Consider the following 13084-nt stretch of genomic DNA (forward strand, 5'->3'; position numbering starts at 1 on the left):
ACCATGTTAAGCAGGCCAGGCTGGAAACACACTAAACTAAGGAACTAAACTCCTCTCTAGCTCTGCTTTGAAACATAACTAAAAATCTACTCTGGCTAGGGATAACATTCACCACTAAACTTACAACTTACTATGGCTGGATAACAGTTACCATAAAACGTACCGACACATATGTATATAGCGCTGGAAACATAACTTAAGAGATCCTCAACATATCTTTAGCTCATTGCATCTAGGACCAATCAGATCATACATCTACTTTACGTTGGGTTCTACTATGGTTCTTGCTGGAAACAGACTGAAATACAAGGACCTTAACAGAACTACATTAGATAGGTTGTCTTATAGTAACACGTTTTGTAATTCCTTTGGTCAACGACCGTCCCGACTGCTGAGTTCAGAGGTGCAAGGATTCACTATCCCAGATTACTTGAAGCACACGCCATTCCACAGCCCTATGAATGGAAGCTCGACCAATAACTACGAAAATTCCAGCAGATACGGCAATCTCACTGGGACATCTCACACAGGAACACCTTGGAGAATACTGGTTCACGGTTATTGGGACTATCACCACAGACTCATTCACTAAGCTAAGGACCCTGGACTAAAACCCCCTCTGCAACTGGATCCTGACTTCCTGATGGGCCGCCCCCGGTGGTCAGGTAGGCAACACAGCTGCCATGCTGATCCTCACATTGGGGCCCCTCAAGCGGTGTGTACAGTCCCCTCCTGTACTCATTCACCCACACTGCGTGGCCAAACACGGACTCCACCACCAATCATTAAGTTTTGCTGAAGAACAACAAGTGTTGTGCCAGGACAACCACCTCTCCCTCAATGTGAGGCAAACAAGGGATGATCGTGGACTACAGGAAAGCAGGCGGGCCGGAACAGGCCCCCTTAATGTTTGATGGGGCTGTAGTGGAAGCGATCGAGAGTTAAAGTTCCTTGGGTGTCCAACAATGAAAAAAAATATCATGGTCCAAACACAACCAAGACAGTCGTGATGAGGCAAGCAAAAGCATATTCCTCCTCAGGAGACTGAAGAGATTTGGCAATGGGTCCCAGATCCTCAAAAAGTTATACAGCGCACTACACTCGAGAGCAATCCTGACCGGTTGCATCAACACCTAAGTATGGCAACTGCTCGGCATCTCAGCCGCACCATAAGGCGGCAACGAAGGGTAGTGGCGTACGTCGCAGTACATCACTGGGGGGCAAAAGCTTCCTGCCACCAGGAACCTATAATAGGCGTGTCAGAGGAAAGGCCACTCAATCACCTTACATGGCTTTTCTCTGCTAACTCACGACAAGAGGTCTCCTTAACACTTCTAACAATGATCAGAAAAGCACAACACATCTATACAAAAAAGGTCCCACAATTGAAATGCATTAGGCAAAAACCCAAGCCATGAGGACAACTTGATTAATATTTTTATTGACCCCTTAGCTGCTGCCAGGCTGCAAGCCACTCTTCCTGGCAGTCAGCAGAATTAAGGCAGTTAATAAAATGTTAAACATTACAATACAATTACATTCAAGACTGTGTGTCAAGCCCTTACTCCACCCACATACATACAACAGTACAACATCCATGTGTATACGTGCATATGGCTATCGTGTTGTGTGTGATGTGTGTGATGTTTGCTTTGCGTCCACCTGTGTAAATTCATTGATTGACATGAAATTTGGGATGGCACACGCCTGTCTATAAAGGTCCCACCATTGACAGTGGCAACCAGTCAGAGGTCAAGGACTTGTCCGTAGAGCGTCAAGATAGGATTGTGGTCGTGGCAAACCAGATCTGGAAAAGGGTAAACAAAAATGGTCTGCAGTATCATTGAAGGTCTTTCCAAGACAAGTGGCCTCAAATCATTCTTAAATGGAAGAAGTTTGGAACCACCAAACTTTCCTAGAGCTGGGCTGCCTACCAAACCTGAGGCAATCATGGGAAATCAGGACCTTGGTCAGGGAGGTGACCAAGAACCCGATGGTCCTCTGACAGAGCTAGGTTGCTCTGTGAGATGGGAGAAACGTTCCAGAAGGACAACCATCTCTGCAGCACCCACGAAATGCAGGCCTTTATGGTAGAGTGGCCAGACGGAAGCCCACTCATGACAGCCCGCTTGGAGTTAAAAAACAGGCACTGAAGACTCACACCATGAGAAACAAGATTCTCTGGGTCCTGATGAACCAAGATTTGAACTCTTTGGATTGAAATGCCAAGTTTCTGGATATTGCGGGAACTGGAAAATGCTGTCGTAAACGTCGAACCAGAGCATCCAAAAAAAATGCTCAATGGGTGACCTGTCTGGTGAGACATGCAGGCAATTGAAGAACTGGGACATTTTCAGCTTCCAGGAAATTGTGGTACAGATCCTTGCGAATGGGGCTATGCATTATCATGCTGAAGCATGATGTGATGACGGCGGATGAATGGCAAGAAAAATAGCTCAGGATTCAATCACGGTATCTCTGATGGCATTCAAATTGCCATCTATAAAAATGTAATGTGTAAGTTGTCCGTAGCTTATGCCTGCCTATACCATAACCCACAATGGGGCACGGTTCACAACATTGACATTGACTTGAATAGAAATGCTAACAATTTCTGTTATTGTCCCACACGACGACGTCAGTATATGTAGTTCACTGCTAGTGTTGCTCTGTGGTTAATCTCCTATCGCTTTTGCTCTTATGGTAAATATTTGATAACTCGAGGACTCCTAGTATCTATGAAGTAACACAGTTTATATCCAGGGAGTAGTGCTAGGGAAGGGCCCATGTTTACCAGAACATGAGCATTGCCGCATTTGAAGTCGGTTTATGGTCATGCCATATGCATACTGAGTCCACGAAGATCAGTGCGATTCCTGCGTCGATGCAAGAGAGACTCAGAGGCCTACCCACAGATGAAGAGGTACATATTCCTGCAGCTTCTTGACAGTTTGTTGCAGAAATGATTCTAGGATTCTTGTCGCAAGACCTAGTTACGATAACTCTCAGCTGTCCACCAGGGCACTGTATGCCATACGATCCTGCAGTGAGGCGGTCGCATCATGGTTGTTAATCGCATGGATGACTCTTGTGTCACATGTGTGTTTAACACGTCAGGCTCTGTCATAGTGTATTCGTGTCGACTGGGTCTGGACAGGAACGTATGTGAAGACAAGTGCTTGTGAAATGTCCTCACTTCTCTAATACTTTCGATCCTTGAGTCCAGGCTCAAATGGTTGCTAGTGGATGCAAGCAATCATAACTAGATACCAAATTTTATCTGAGCTATAGATAGTCTCGATCGTCGACGAAAGACTTTGCAGTGTGAGTGACTAGTTCAGGCTCAGTAAAAGCCAATTGCAATATAAGAGACACACACCACAATCATCGCCTCATGCCACACTCACAAACACACAATAGTGAGGACCATCACCTCAGACAACTTCCATTGGCTGCACTAGTGATAAACTCGGGCCCATTTTCTCAGCAGTCGACCGTGGCTCTCGCCATCTTCGTTTAGTTGGGGTTCCCAGCACAAGGTGCTACCTGAGATGCTAAATTGGATCATTGAGCAGTGTCAGCCGGTCTTCCTTATCTCCCCCCATTTCCAGAGTGACGCTTTGATCCTCGGATCCTCACTCCTTGGTCACACGTTGCATGGATGGACTATCTTGGCAAACGCGCTTAGATCCATCATCGCTCCTATCATAGTCCAATAACGTCTTCACGAAGATCTTCGTCCATTTCAATATCTAGAATGTTGCTATTCTAGTCTGTCCCATAAGCATTCAGTATATAAACTTATCTATTCTTATTTGTGCCTCATTTCGGTCAACATATTATCATTTGCGCATTATATCTTTACTACAGCTATATACAAATGGTAGTGTGAACCTATAGATATTGTTGCTAGGACACAAGGAGCGGACCTATATGTCAACTAATTATCATATTTCTGATTGATTAGTGTGTGTGTGGGTGTGTAGATAGTGGTGCCTTGTGTCGTGTTCGCGTTCCGTTGCTGTGTTGTGTTAAGGAACTGAATTGTGACTATGACCAGCGCTGTCGCTCGCTATTACCTCATTGATGGTGTCACCATTTCTCCAGATATGCTTATTCTCACATTAACAGGTCTGATCGAGAGAACAGGTATCTAGCTAGGCACATTCAGCGTTCGTTCTTTCTATTTTGGTCTACGTACTTTACCATTGTCACTTATGATGTCTGTCTTGTGTGAGTTACGTCTCCTGCTCCAGATTGAAAACATATGTAAAATTGCTACGCTCGCTCTCGATAACCTGTTAGATTGAGCTCTACTGAGATCGTATAGATAGACTGTAGCATAAATGCTTACATGCAACTCATAACTGACAACTAAAACAGGTTATTAATAGTGATAGCTCATGGACATTGTGTGCTATAATGGCCAGAGCAACCTAATTACAGGGTCCATTTTAGTAGTTTCATGGGAATAGCTACTTCTTCTACGGTTAATACTTAATTTTGGAAGGTTCGCTAAAAACCTTTTGGGTGTTGACTCTTCTCTGTTCCGGCATAAGTTTTAAACACACTGAAAACATAAGGGTACATAACATACTTTCTTGCCATTCGTAGGATGTTGATGTGATCGCTTGCTCTTCAGACAAACAGCTCAAGGTTGGCGGAGGATCTCGTAGTGCTGCTTATTCATTTGATATCTGCAGGTCCAATTTCCCCAACCAAGGAGTTCAACTAGTTACTTGATTGTATTATAATATCCATTGACATTTCTTAATGTATATCAACTCTTACTCTGAGTGCTGGTTAGATTTCACATCTCTCAGACAAGGTTCACAGATTAGTCGAGAAATAACGCTTATGGACTTCTTGGTCTTTAAACAACCTAAAATCAAACAAGAAATATTACACATGGACAAACTAATTTGACGACAAAATTAACACAGTGTATCAGACATCTTAAAGGTTGCATACAACCACTATGAACACGAGGAGAATAACAAAATCGACTAGAACCTACTTATTAGATTTCCTTTTAAAAATGCTACATTAAACACACCATAAAATACCATTGATGGTTTAACAGCCATAAATCATTTAAAACCTTCAATATTGCAGGAATAGTGAATACTTCACAGAAGTATGAAATATATAACTAAGAATCTTATGTGTATCTATGTAATTAAGTTAAATAAATAGCTAATAATTTTGAGAAGAGGGTGTATATATTGTATTAGTCTCAGATAAATTAGCTTGTACGAAATGTGTCAGATGCGCAAGAGAGGGTTATGTTGACATATCAGGAGCACAACTGTCAATACGTTCTGATACGGATGGATAAGACATGATATGGCTCGATAAAAGAGCAGTGTTTGTGATTATTGGACAAGGAGATGCATATGTTAAGAGCAGTGTTGGATTATTTGCACTAGAGAAGGATGGCATAGAGCAGTGGTGATTATGGCGGGGTGCAAAGACCGTGTAATGTATGGGCAGGGTGGCATCGGAGAACGCTCAGCGTAGATAGGGAGTATTTAGGTCCAGGGTTGTTATTAACTATAGATCAGATTTGTTATTTAGAGGCTAGATTAGTGGCAGTATTTTGTATTGCATTTGAAAGAATGTCATGAGAAGTAGCTCGAGGTGGATGTAATATTATCGCAGTTAACCGCATGGAAATGCCGTGCTGTCGACACATTTAGATTTAAGACGCTTCGCACGTCCATATTATGCAATTGGGAGTTGCAATATAGACATGTGAGTGAGAATTGTAGGGTGCATAGACAGTGTGAGTATTGCAGGCTGCACAGACAGCGTGAGTATTGAGGGTGCATAGACAGCGTGAGTATTGCAGGGTGCATAGACAGTGTTGAGTATTACAGGGTGCATAGACAGCGTGAGTATTGCAGGGTGGCATAGACAGTGTGAGTATTGCAGGGTGCATAGACATTGTGAGTATTGTAAGGGTGCATAGACAGTGTGAGTATTGCAGGGTGCATAGACAGCGTGAGTATTGCAGGGTGCATAGACAGCGTGAGTATTGTAGGAGTGGCATAGAGCAGTGGAGTATTGCAGGGTGCATAGACAGTGTGAGTATTGGCAGGGTGCTATACAGAGTGAGGTAATTGCAGGGTGCATAGACAGAGTGAGTATTTAGCAGGGTGCATAGACAGTGTGAGTATTACAGGGTGCATAAGACAGTGTGAGTATTGCAGGGTTCACTGAGCAAGTGTGAGTATTGCAGGTGCATATACAGAGTGAGATTGTAGGGTGCATAAGACAGTGTGAGTATTGGCAGGGTGCATAGACAGTGTGAGTATTGCAGGGTTCATTGACAGTGTGATTATGGCAGGGTGCATAGACAGCGTGAGTATTGGCAGGGTGCATAGACAGTGTGAGTATTGCAGGGTGCATAGACAGTGTGAGTATTGCAGGGTGCATAGACAGTTGTGATTATTGCAGGGTGCATAGACAGTGTTGATTATTGCAGGGTGGCATAGCCAGTGTGATTATTGTAGGGTGCATAGACAGTGTGAGTATTGCAAGGGTGCATAGACAGTGTGAGTATTGGCATGGTGCATAGACATGTGAGTATTGCAGGGTGCATAGACGTGTTGATTATTGCAGGGTGGCATAGACAGGTGTAGTTAATTGCAAGCTGATAGACCGTGTGATTATTGGCGGGTGCATAGACAGTGTGATGTAGTGTGCAGGGGTGCATAGGCAGTGTGAGTATTGCATGGTGCAGTGACAGTGTGAGTATTGTAGGGTTCATAGACCGTGTGAGTATTGCAGGGTGGGCATAGAGCAGAGTGTGAGTATGGACAGGGTTGCATAGACATGTGTGTAGTATTGGCAGGGTGCATAGACAGTGTGATTATTGCCAGGTGCATAGACAGTGTGCGTATTGTAGGGTTCATAGACAGTGTGAGTATTGCAGGGTGCATAGACAGTGTGAGTATTGCAGGGTGCATAGACAGTGTGCGTATTGTAGAGTGCATAGTCCATGAATCAGAAGATCATGGTGGACCAGGTGGCCGGTTGGTAAGGGTCACAGCATGGGAGAAGAAGCTGTTCAGGTTGCAGGAGGTTTTGGTTGTGATTGACCTGAACCGTTCGCCAGAGGGGAGTCTTTGGAAGAGGTGACGATCGTTGTGAAAGTGGTCGGTGATGATCTTTCCTGCATGCTTCCTTGTCCTGGAATCGTGAAGGTTTACGATGGAGGGCAGGTAGCAGTCGATGACCCTCTCAGCATTTCCACAATCCGTTGCAGTTTGCCCTTGGACCAGGCAGAGGCATTCCGAACCAGACAGTAATCGAGGAGGTGAGGATGGACTCGATGATGGCTGTGTAGAGTGAGAGTTTGAATTTATTCAGCTGACGCAAGAAGTGCACCCTCTGTTGTGCCTTCTTGGTGACCACTGTGCTGTTGTCCTCCCACTTGAGGTTGTGGGAGATGATGGTCCCCAGGAATTTGAATGACACAGCCGTACTTACAGCTGAGCCGTTGATTTCAAGCCGTAGATTTTTTGTGACTGCACCAGGCCACCATCCTGTCAACCTCTCTCCGGTACATGGACTCGTCACCGTTGGAGATAAGGCCGACCAGAGTGGTGTCATCTGCGAACTTGAATTGCTTGACGGACGGGTTGGCGGCGGTGCATTCGTTGGATTAGAGTGAGCATAGAATAAGGGACAGAGAGTCCAAGAGAGGTTTTCCCTGCTTCACGTATTGTGTCCTGTTGGACAGGAAGTTGTTGATTCACTGACAAATGGAGTCAGATAACTTCACACAAGTCTTTGGGTTGTCGAGGTGCTGAAGGATGTAGTGGAGATTCTTGTTGACAGCGGCGTCCACAGACCTGTTGGCTCTGTAGGCGAACTGCAGTGGGTCGAGGAGGCTGTCAGTGAAGGTTTTGAGGTGGGATAGGATAAGGCTAAGGTTGGTGATCTAACTGCCACCTGTATTTATGGAACATTTGCTCAGGAGTATAATTCATTGGTGATCTCTCCCGATGACCTGGATGAATTTCTGTGATCTTTCCTTAACCCATAGGAAGTCCCACCCAGTTGACTACTTCAAAAGTGTGAGTCCTCAATGGTACTGCAAATGCTAAAACAAGCTTTGTGGCAAATTAGCCCTCTATCCAACTCTATGACTGAGATGTGTTTCCTGGTCACATGTTGATGATGTCATGACCCTGTGACACATGCAGGAGTCATGGGCGTCGGACCTGAGCCGCGTCAGAGAGTTCCTAATGGGCTACCTGAGGGGTGGAGCACAGACCGAACCTATGCTACAGCTAGATGAGGTAAGACGCATGCATTCAAACACACACACACACGGACATATACACCACTCTCTCTCTCTCCCTGGTCTGCTCATCCTCTAATGTTTTGTTCTCTGTTCAGTTCCTGACGTTCCTGTACTCCAAGGAGAACTCATTGTGTGACCCTCGACCTGCTGTTGTTGTCTCTGACGACATGAAGAGACCCCTGTCTCAGTACTGGATCTCCTCATCACACAACACGTAGGGTCACACCTCTATACCTCTACCTCTCTCTACCTCTCTCTACCTCTCTCTCGCTCTCTGTATCTCTCTCAAATGACCAAATTCCATACTGCTCATTCAACCCTCCATGTAACACTCTCTCTTTTCACTTCCTTTCCTCCTCTCCTATCTTCCTCTTCTCTCCCTCCCTCTCCCTCATTCTCTCCCGCTCCCTTTCTCCCCCTTCTCTCTCAGGTATCTGACAGGTGATCAGTTCTCCAGTGAGTCATCTCTAGAGGCCTACGCTCGTTGCCTGAGGATGGGCTGTCGCTGCATAGAACGTAAGACACTTCATCTTCTTCAATCCCCTCTATCTCTCTTTCTCAATTCAATTCTTCTTTAACTCCCTCTATCTCTCTTTCTCAATTCAATTCTTATTTAACTCCCTCTATCTCTCTTTCTCCAATTGCAATTCTTCTTTAACTCCCTCTATCTCTCTTTCTCAATTCAATTCTTCTTTAACTCCCTCTATCTCTCTTTCTCAATTCAATTCTATTCTAAATGCTTTATTGGCATGATGAAAAAAAGTTGTATTGCCAAAGCAACACCACACAAGAATAAAGCATGCAGGAACATTCAAGGCAATTACTGATCAAATCTAACCTTGACCTTTGACCTTGCACTGTGTGTAAACATTGTTTCAGTTGATTGCTGGGATGGGCCCGATGACCTGCCAATCATCTACCATGGCCACACTCTCACCTCCAAGATCAAATTTCTGGACGTGCTGCACACCATCAAAGAGCATGCCTTTGTCACGTCAGAGTGAGTAGACACTCACTCACTCACTCACTCACTCACTCACTCACTCACTCACTCACTCACTCACTCACTCACTCACTCACTCACTCACTCACTCACTCACTCTCACACTCACTCACTCACTCACTCACTCACGCCCTCACGCACTCACTCACTCACTCACTCACTCACTCACTCACGGTCTCTCTTTAACGTGTGTGTGTCTTACACGCGTGTTTGTATCTTTGTGTATCTGTAGGTACCCAGTGATTCTGTCCATAGAGGACCACTGTAGTGTGGTCCAACAAAGGAACATGGCTACTCACTTTAAGAAGGTGTTTGGAGATCTGCTGCTGACCAAACCAGTGGACGTGAATGCAGATGAGCTGCCCTCGCCCTACCAGCTACGCAGGAAGATACTCATCAAGGTGACTGAACAACCGAACGGTCAAACACACTGACCATAACATGACCATGCCAAGTCTGTGGGCTGTGTCTGAAATGGCTATAGGGCCTCTGGTCATAAGACTAGTATAGGGAATAGTATGCCATTTCAGACACAATACTGACCCAAAGTCAACCACTAGTCAACCTACTAAACTGTGTGTGTGTTTCAGCATAAGAAACTGGTGGAGGGCTCTCTGTATGAAGAGGTGACGTCAGCCAGCTACTCTGAGGCTGACATCAGTAACTCCCTCAGGAATGGCATTCTCTACCTGGAAGACCCCATAGACCACGTGAGTGTGTGTGTGGGAACATATGTGAATGCGACGTGTGTGCATACAGTAGGTATGTGTGTGTGTGTGTGATCATTTGTATGTTGGTATAAAATTAATATATAAATGAATAAACAAACAAATGAAATGTTCTTGATTGTTGAGGTTTACAGGGTATTCTCCATACCATGACAGGCGTCCTTGCCTGCCCTCGCAGGTAATCCAGCACACACCATGGTATCAGTAATCTGGCCCAGGGTAGGACTCCTCACAGGCCTTCTGAGACAGGATGGGGATGTCCACACACTGCAGGTTAAATGGTGAACAACTGTGACAGAGAGAGAGACAGAGAGACAGATGAGAGACAGAGAAAGAGATAGAACCACAGTTGGGGGGAGAGAGAGAGAGAGAGAGAGATGGTTGGGGGAGAGAGAGGGGGGGAATAAAATATACAGTAAGTTATTCTTAGAAGTTAGCTACCCCTCTCAAGTAAATTGATTTGCTTGATTTCCCATTAACATGTAGACCTAGCGTGAGCTATAATTTCAAGAAAATGGTATTTTAGTTGATTACATTTCAATAACCCATATGTTTCTCATCTCATCCCAATCTCATTGTCATTCCACCCCATCCCATACTACCACCCCATCTACAATAAATACCCGAGTCGTGTAGATTGGTTTCCCCATTCCAGACAACCACACACATGTCACCGGCCGTGGGGCAGGCTGTGTGCAGGCGGATGGCTTGACAAACTTGTTGAGAAGTGACAGGGTGTGCCAGCTTCAACAGCATTGTCGTGGGTCCATGGTCTGGTAGTTCATAGCTCTGGTGCCAGTAGATGGCGTCACAGAACATGTTACTGCTCCGTTCCTTCGTGCTCCCAGGATGTGGTTGGTCACCCAGGATGGCAAGCTGACTCCAAGGACTGGAGGGAGCGATGAGAGAGGGAGAGAGAGAGAGAGAGAGAAGGAGAGAGTGATAGGAGAGCGAGGGAGAGAGAGAGGTAGGACATTGAGTGTATGAGAGGAAAGAGAGCAGAAAGGTGATGAAGGTGAATTAAGTGGACGGAGAGGAAGGCAGAGAAGATAAGAAGGAGAGAGGGGGTGAAGACAGAAAGTTGAAAGGGACAGATGGGAAGAATTGGAGAAGGGGAGAGGATAAAAAAAATAGAAACCTACATGAAGAGGCCTTTGGGAGCCACAGTAAAGGGAAAAGAATGGTTGACATGACCCTGCAGTACTCACTTCATCCAGCATGGGCGGCAGCAGAGATGATCCACTGGTCGTAATGAGGGAAGCCACCACAGAAGTGGTAGCCGATGTTAAGAGAGGCTGCCAGAGGGCTGAGTGAGCCTCACACTCATAACCCCCCACGATTCCTGTCATCCATAGGAGCTGCCGCTGAGGAAGGGAAGGAGTGGAAGGCAAGGGAAGGGGTCAGAGGAGAAAGAGAGTAGGATGAGGAGAGGGATAGTGTTCAGAAAGCTGACAGATATGTTATATTATACAAGATTGGCAAAAGGAGAGCATTAAGCTGATGTCCACATTGTCTGTAAAAACATGTGTTGGTCTCTATGCGAGTTCTCATCCGTGTCTCTATGCGTGTCTCTATGCACTGTCTCTATGCGTGTTCTTCAATCCGTGTCTCTATTGCGTGTCTCTATGACGTGTCTCTATGCGTGTCTCAATCCGTGTGCCGTGTCTCTATGCGTGTCTCTATGGTGTCTCTATGCGTGCTGTCTCAATCCGTGTCTCTATGTCTCTATGCGAGTCTCTATGCGAGTCTCCTTGCGAGTCTCTTATGCGAGTCTCATGCGTGTGTCTCAATCCGCTGTCTCTATGCGTGTCTCTATGCGTGTCTCAATCCGCTGTCTCTATGGTGGTCTCTATGCGTGTCTCAATCCGTGTCTTCTATGCGAGGTCTCTATGCGTGTCTCTATGCGTGTTCTCTATGCGTGTCTCAATGCGAGTCCTATGCGTGTCTCTATGTGGTGTCTCTATGCGTGTCTCATGCGTGTCTCAATCCGTGTCTCTATGCGACAGTCTCTATGCGTGTCTTTTATTGTGTGTCTCTATGCGTGTCTCTATGCGAGTCTCTATGCGTGTCTAAACAATCCCGTGGGGTCTTTTTCTATGCGTGTCTTCAATGCGTGTCTATTGCGTGTCTCTATGCGTGTCTCTATGCATGTCTCTATTTGCGTGTCTCAAAATCCGTGTCTCTTGCGTGTTCTCAATGCGTGTCTCAATCCGTGTCTCTATGCGATGTCTCAATGCGTGTCTCTATGCGAGTTCTCTATGCGATGTCTCTATGCGAGTCTCAATCCGTGTCTCTATGCCGAGTCTCAATTGCGTGTCTCTATGCGAGTCCTATGTGTGTCTCTATATATGTCCTCTATGCGTGTCTCAATCCGTGGTCTCTATGGTGTCTCAATTGCGTGGTCTCAATGCGGGTCTCTTATGGCGTGTCTCAAGCCGTGTCTCTATGTCAGGTCATTTCTATGCGTGTCAATCTCATGTCTCTATACTGTCCTTCAGTCTCTATGCGAGCTCTCTATTGCTAGGTCTCTACGAGTATCTATGCTGTCCTAGTCTCATGCTGGTGCTCCATCGTTGTCTCTATGCGGTCCTCTCTATGCGTTGTCTCAATTAGTGTCTCTATGCTGTCCTCTATGCGGTCCAATACGTGTCTCTATGCTGGTCTCTTCTGTCTCTATGCGTGGTCTCTATGCTAGTCTCAATCATGTTCTCTATGCTGTCCTTCTCATGCGTTGTCTCTATGCTGTCTCTATGCGTGTCTCAAATCCTGTCTCTATGCTGGTCTCTATGCGGTCTCTATGATGTCGTCTCTATTGTCTCTATGCGGGCCTCTCTATGCGTGCTCTCAATCCTGTCTCTATGCGTGTCTCAATCTGTCTCTATGCGCTGCTCTCTAGCGTCGTGTGGTTCTCTATGCTAGTCAATCTATGCTTGCTGGTCTACTCATGATCCACTATGTCTCTATTGCGTCTTGTCTCAAATGCGTCTGTCTCAATCCGTGTCTCTATGGCGTGTGTCTCAATGCGTGTCTCTATGCGAG

General features: G+C 45.7%; 1 protein-coding gene across 1 annotated transcript in view; it reads left to right on the forward strand.

Annotated features, from left to right (window-relative positions):
- The window catches only part of LOC111975516 (1-phosphatidylinositol 4,5-bisphosphate phosphodiesterase gamma-1), a 93576-nt gene that overhangs the window by 52250 nt on the left and 28242 nt on the right, over positions 1 to 13084 (forward strand). The window contains exons 8-14 of the mRNA XM_070447452.1: positions 8214 to 8309; positions 8410 to 8528; positions 8745 to 8830; positions 9194 to 9314; positions 9550 to 9718; positions 9908 to 10027; positions 11401 to 11461. Coding sequence (XP_070303553.1) covers positions 8214 to 8309; positions 8410 to 8528; positions 8745 to 8830; positions 9194 to 9314; positions 9550 to 9718; positions 9908 to 10027; positions 11401 to 11461 — 772 coding nt within the window. The remainder of the gene's footprint in view (positions 1 to 8213; positions 8310 to 8409; positions 8529 to 8744; positions 8831 to 9193; positions 9315 to 9549; positions 9719 to 9907; positions 10028 to 11400; positions 11462 to 13084) is intronic.

Source organism: Salvelinus sp. IW2-2015, linkage group LG16 (genome assembly GCF_002910315.2).
Source record: "Salvelinus sp. IW2-2015 linkage group LG16, ASM291031v2, whole genome shotgun sequence".
In the NCBI taxonomy this organism is placed as follows: Eukaryota; Metazoa; Chordata; class Actinopteri; order Salmoniformes; family Salmonidae; genus Salvelinus; species Salvelinus sp. IW2-2015.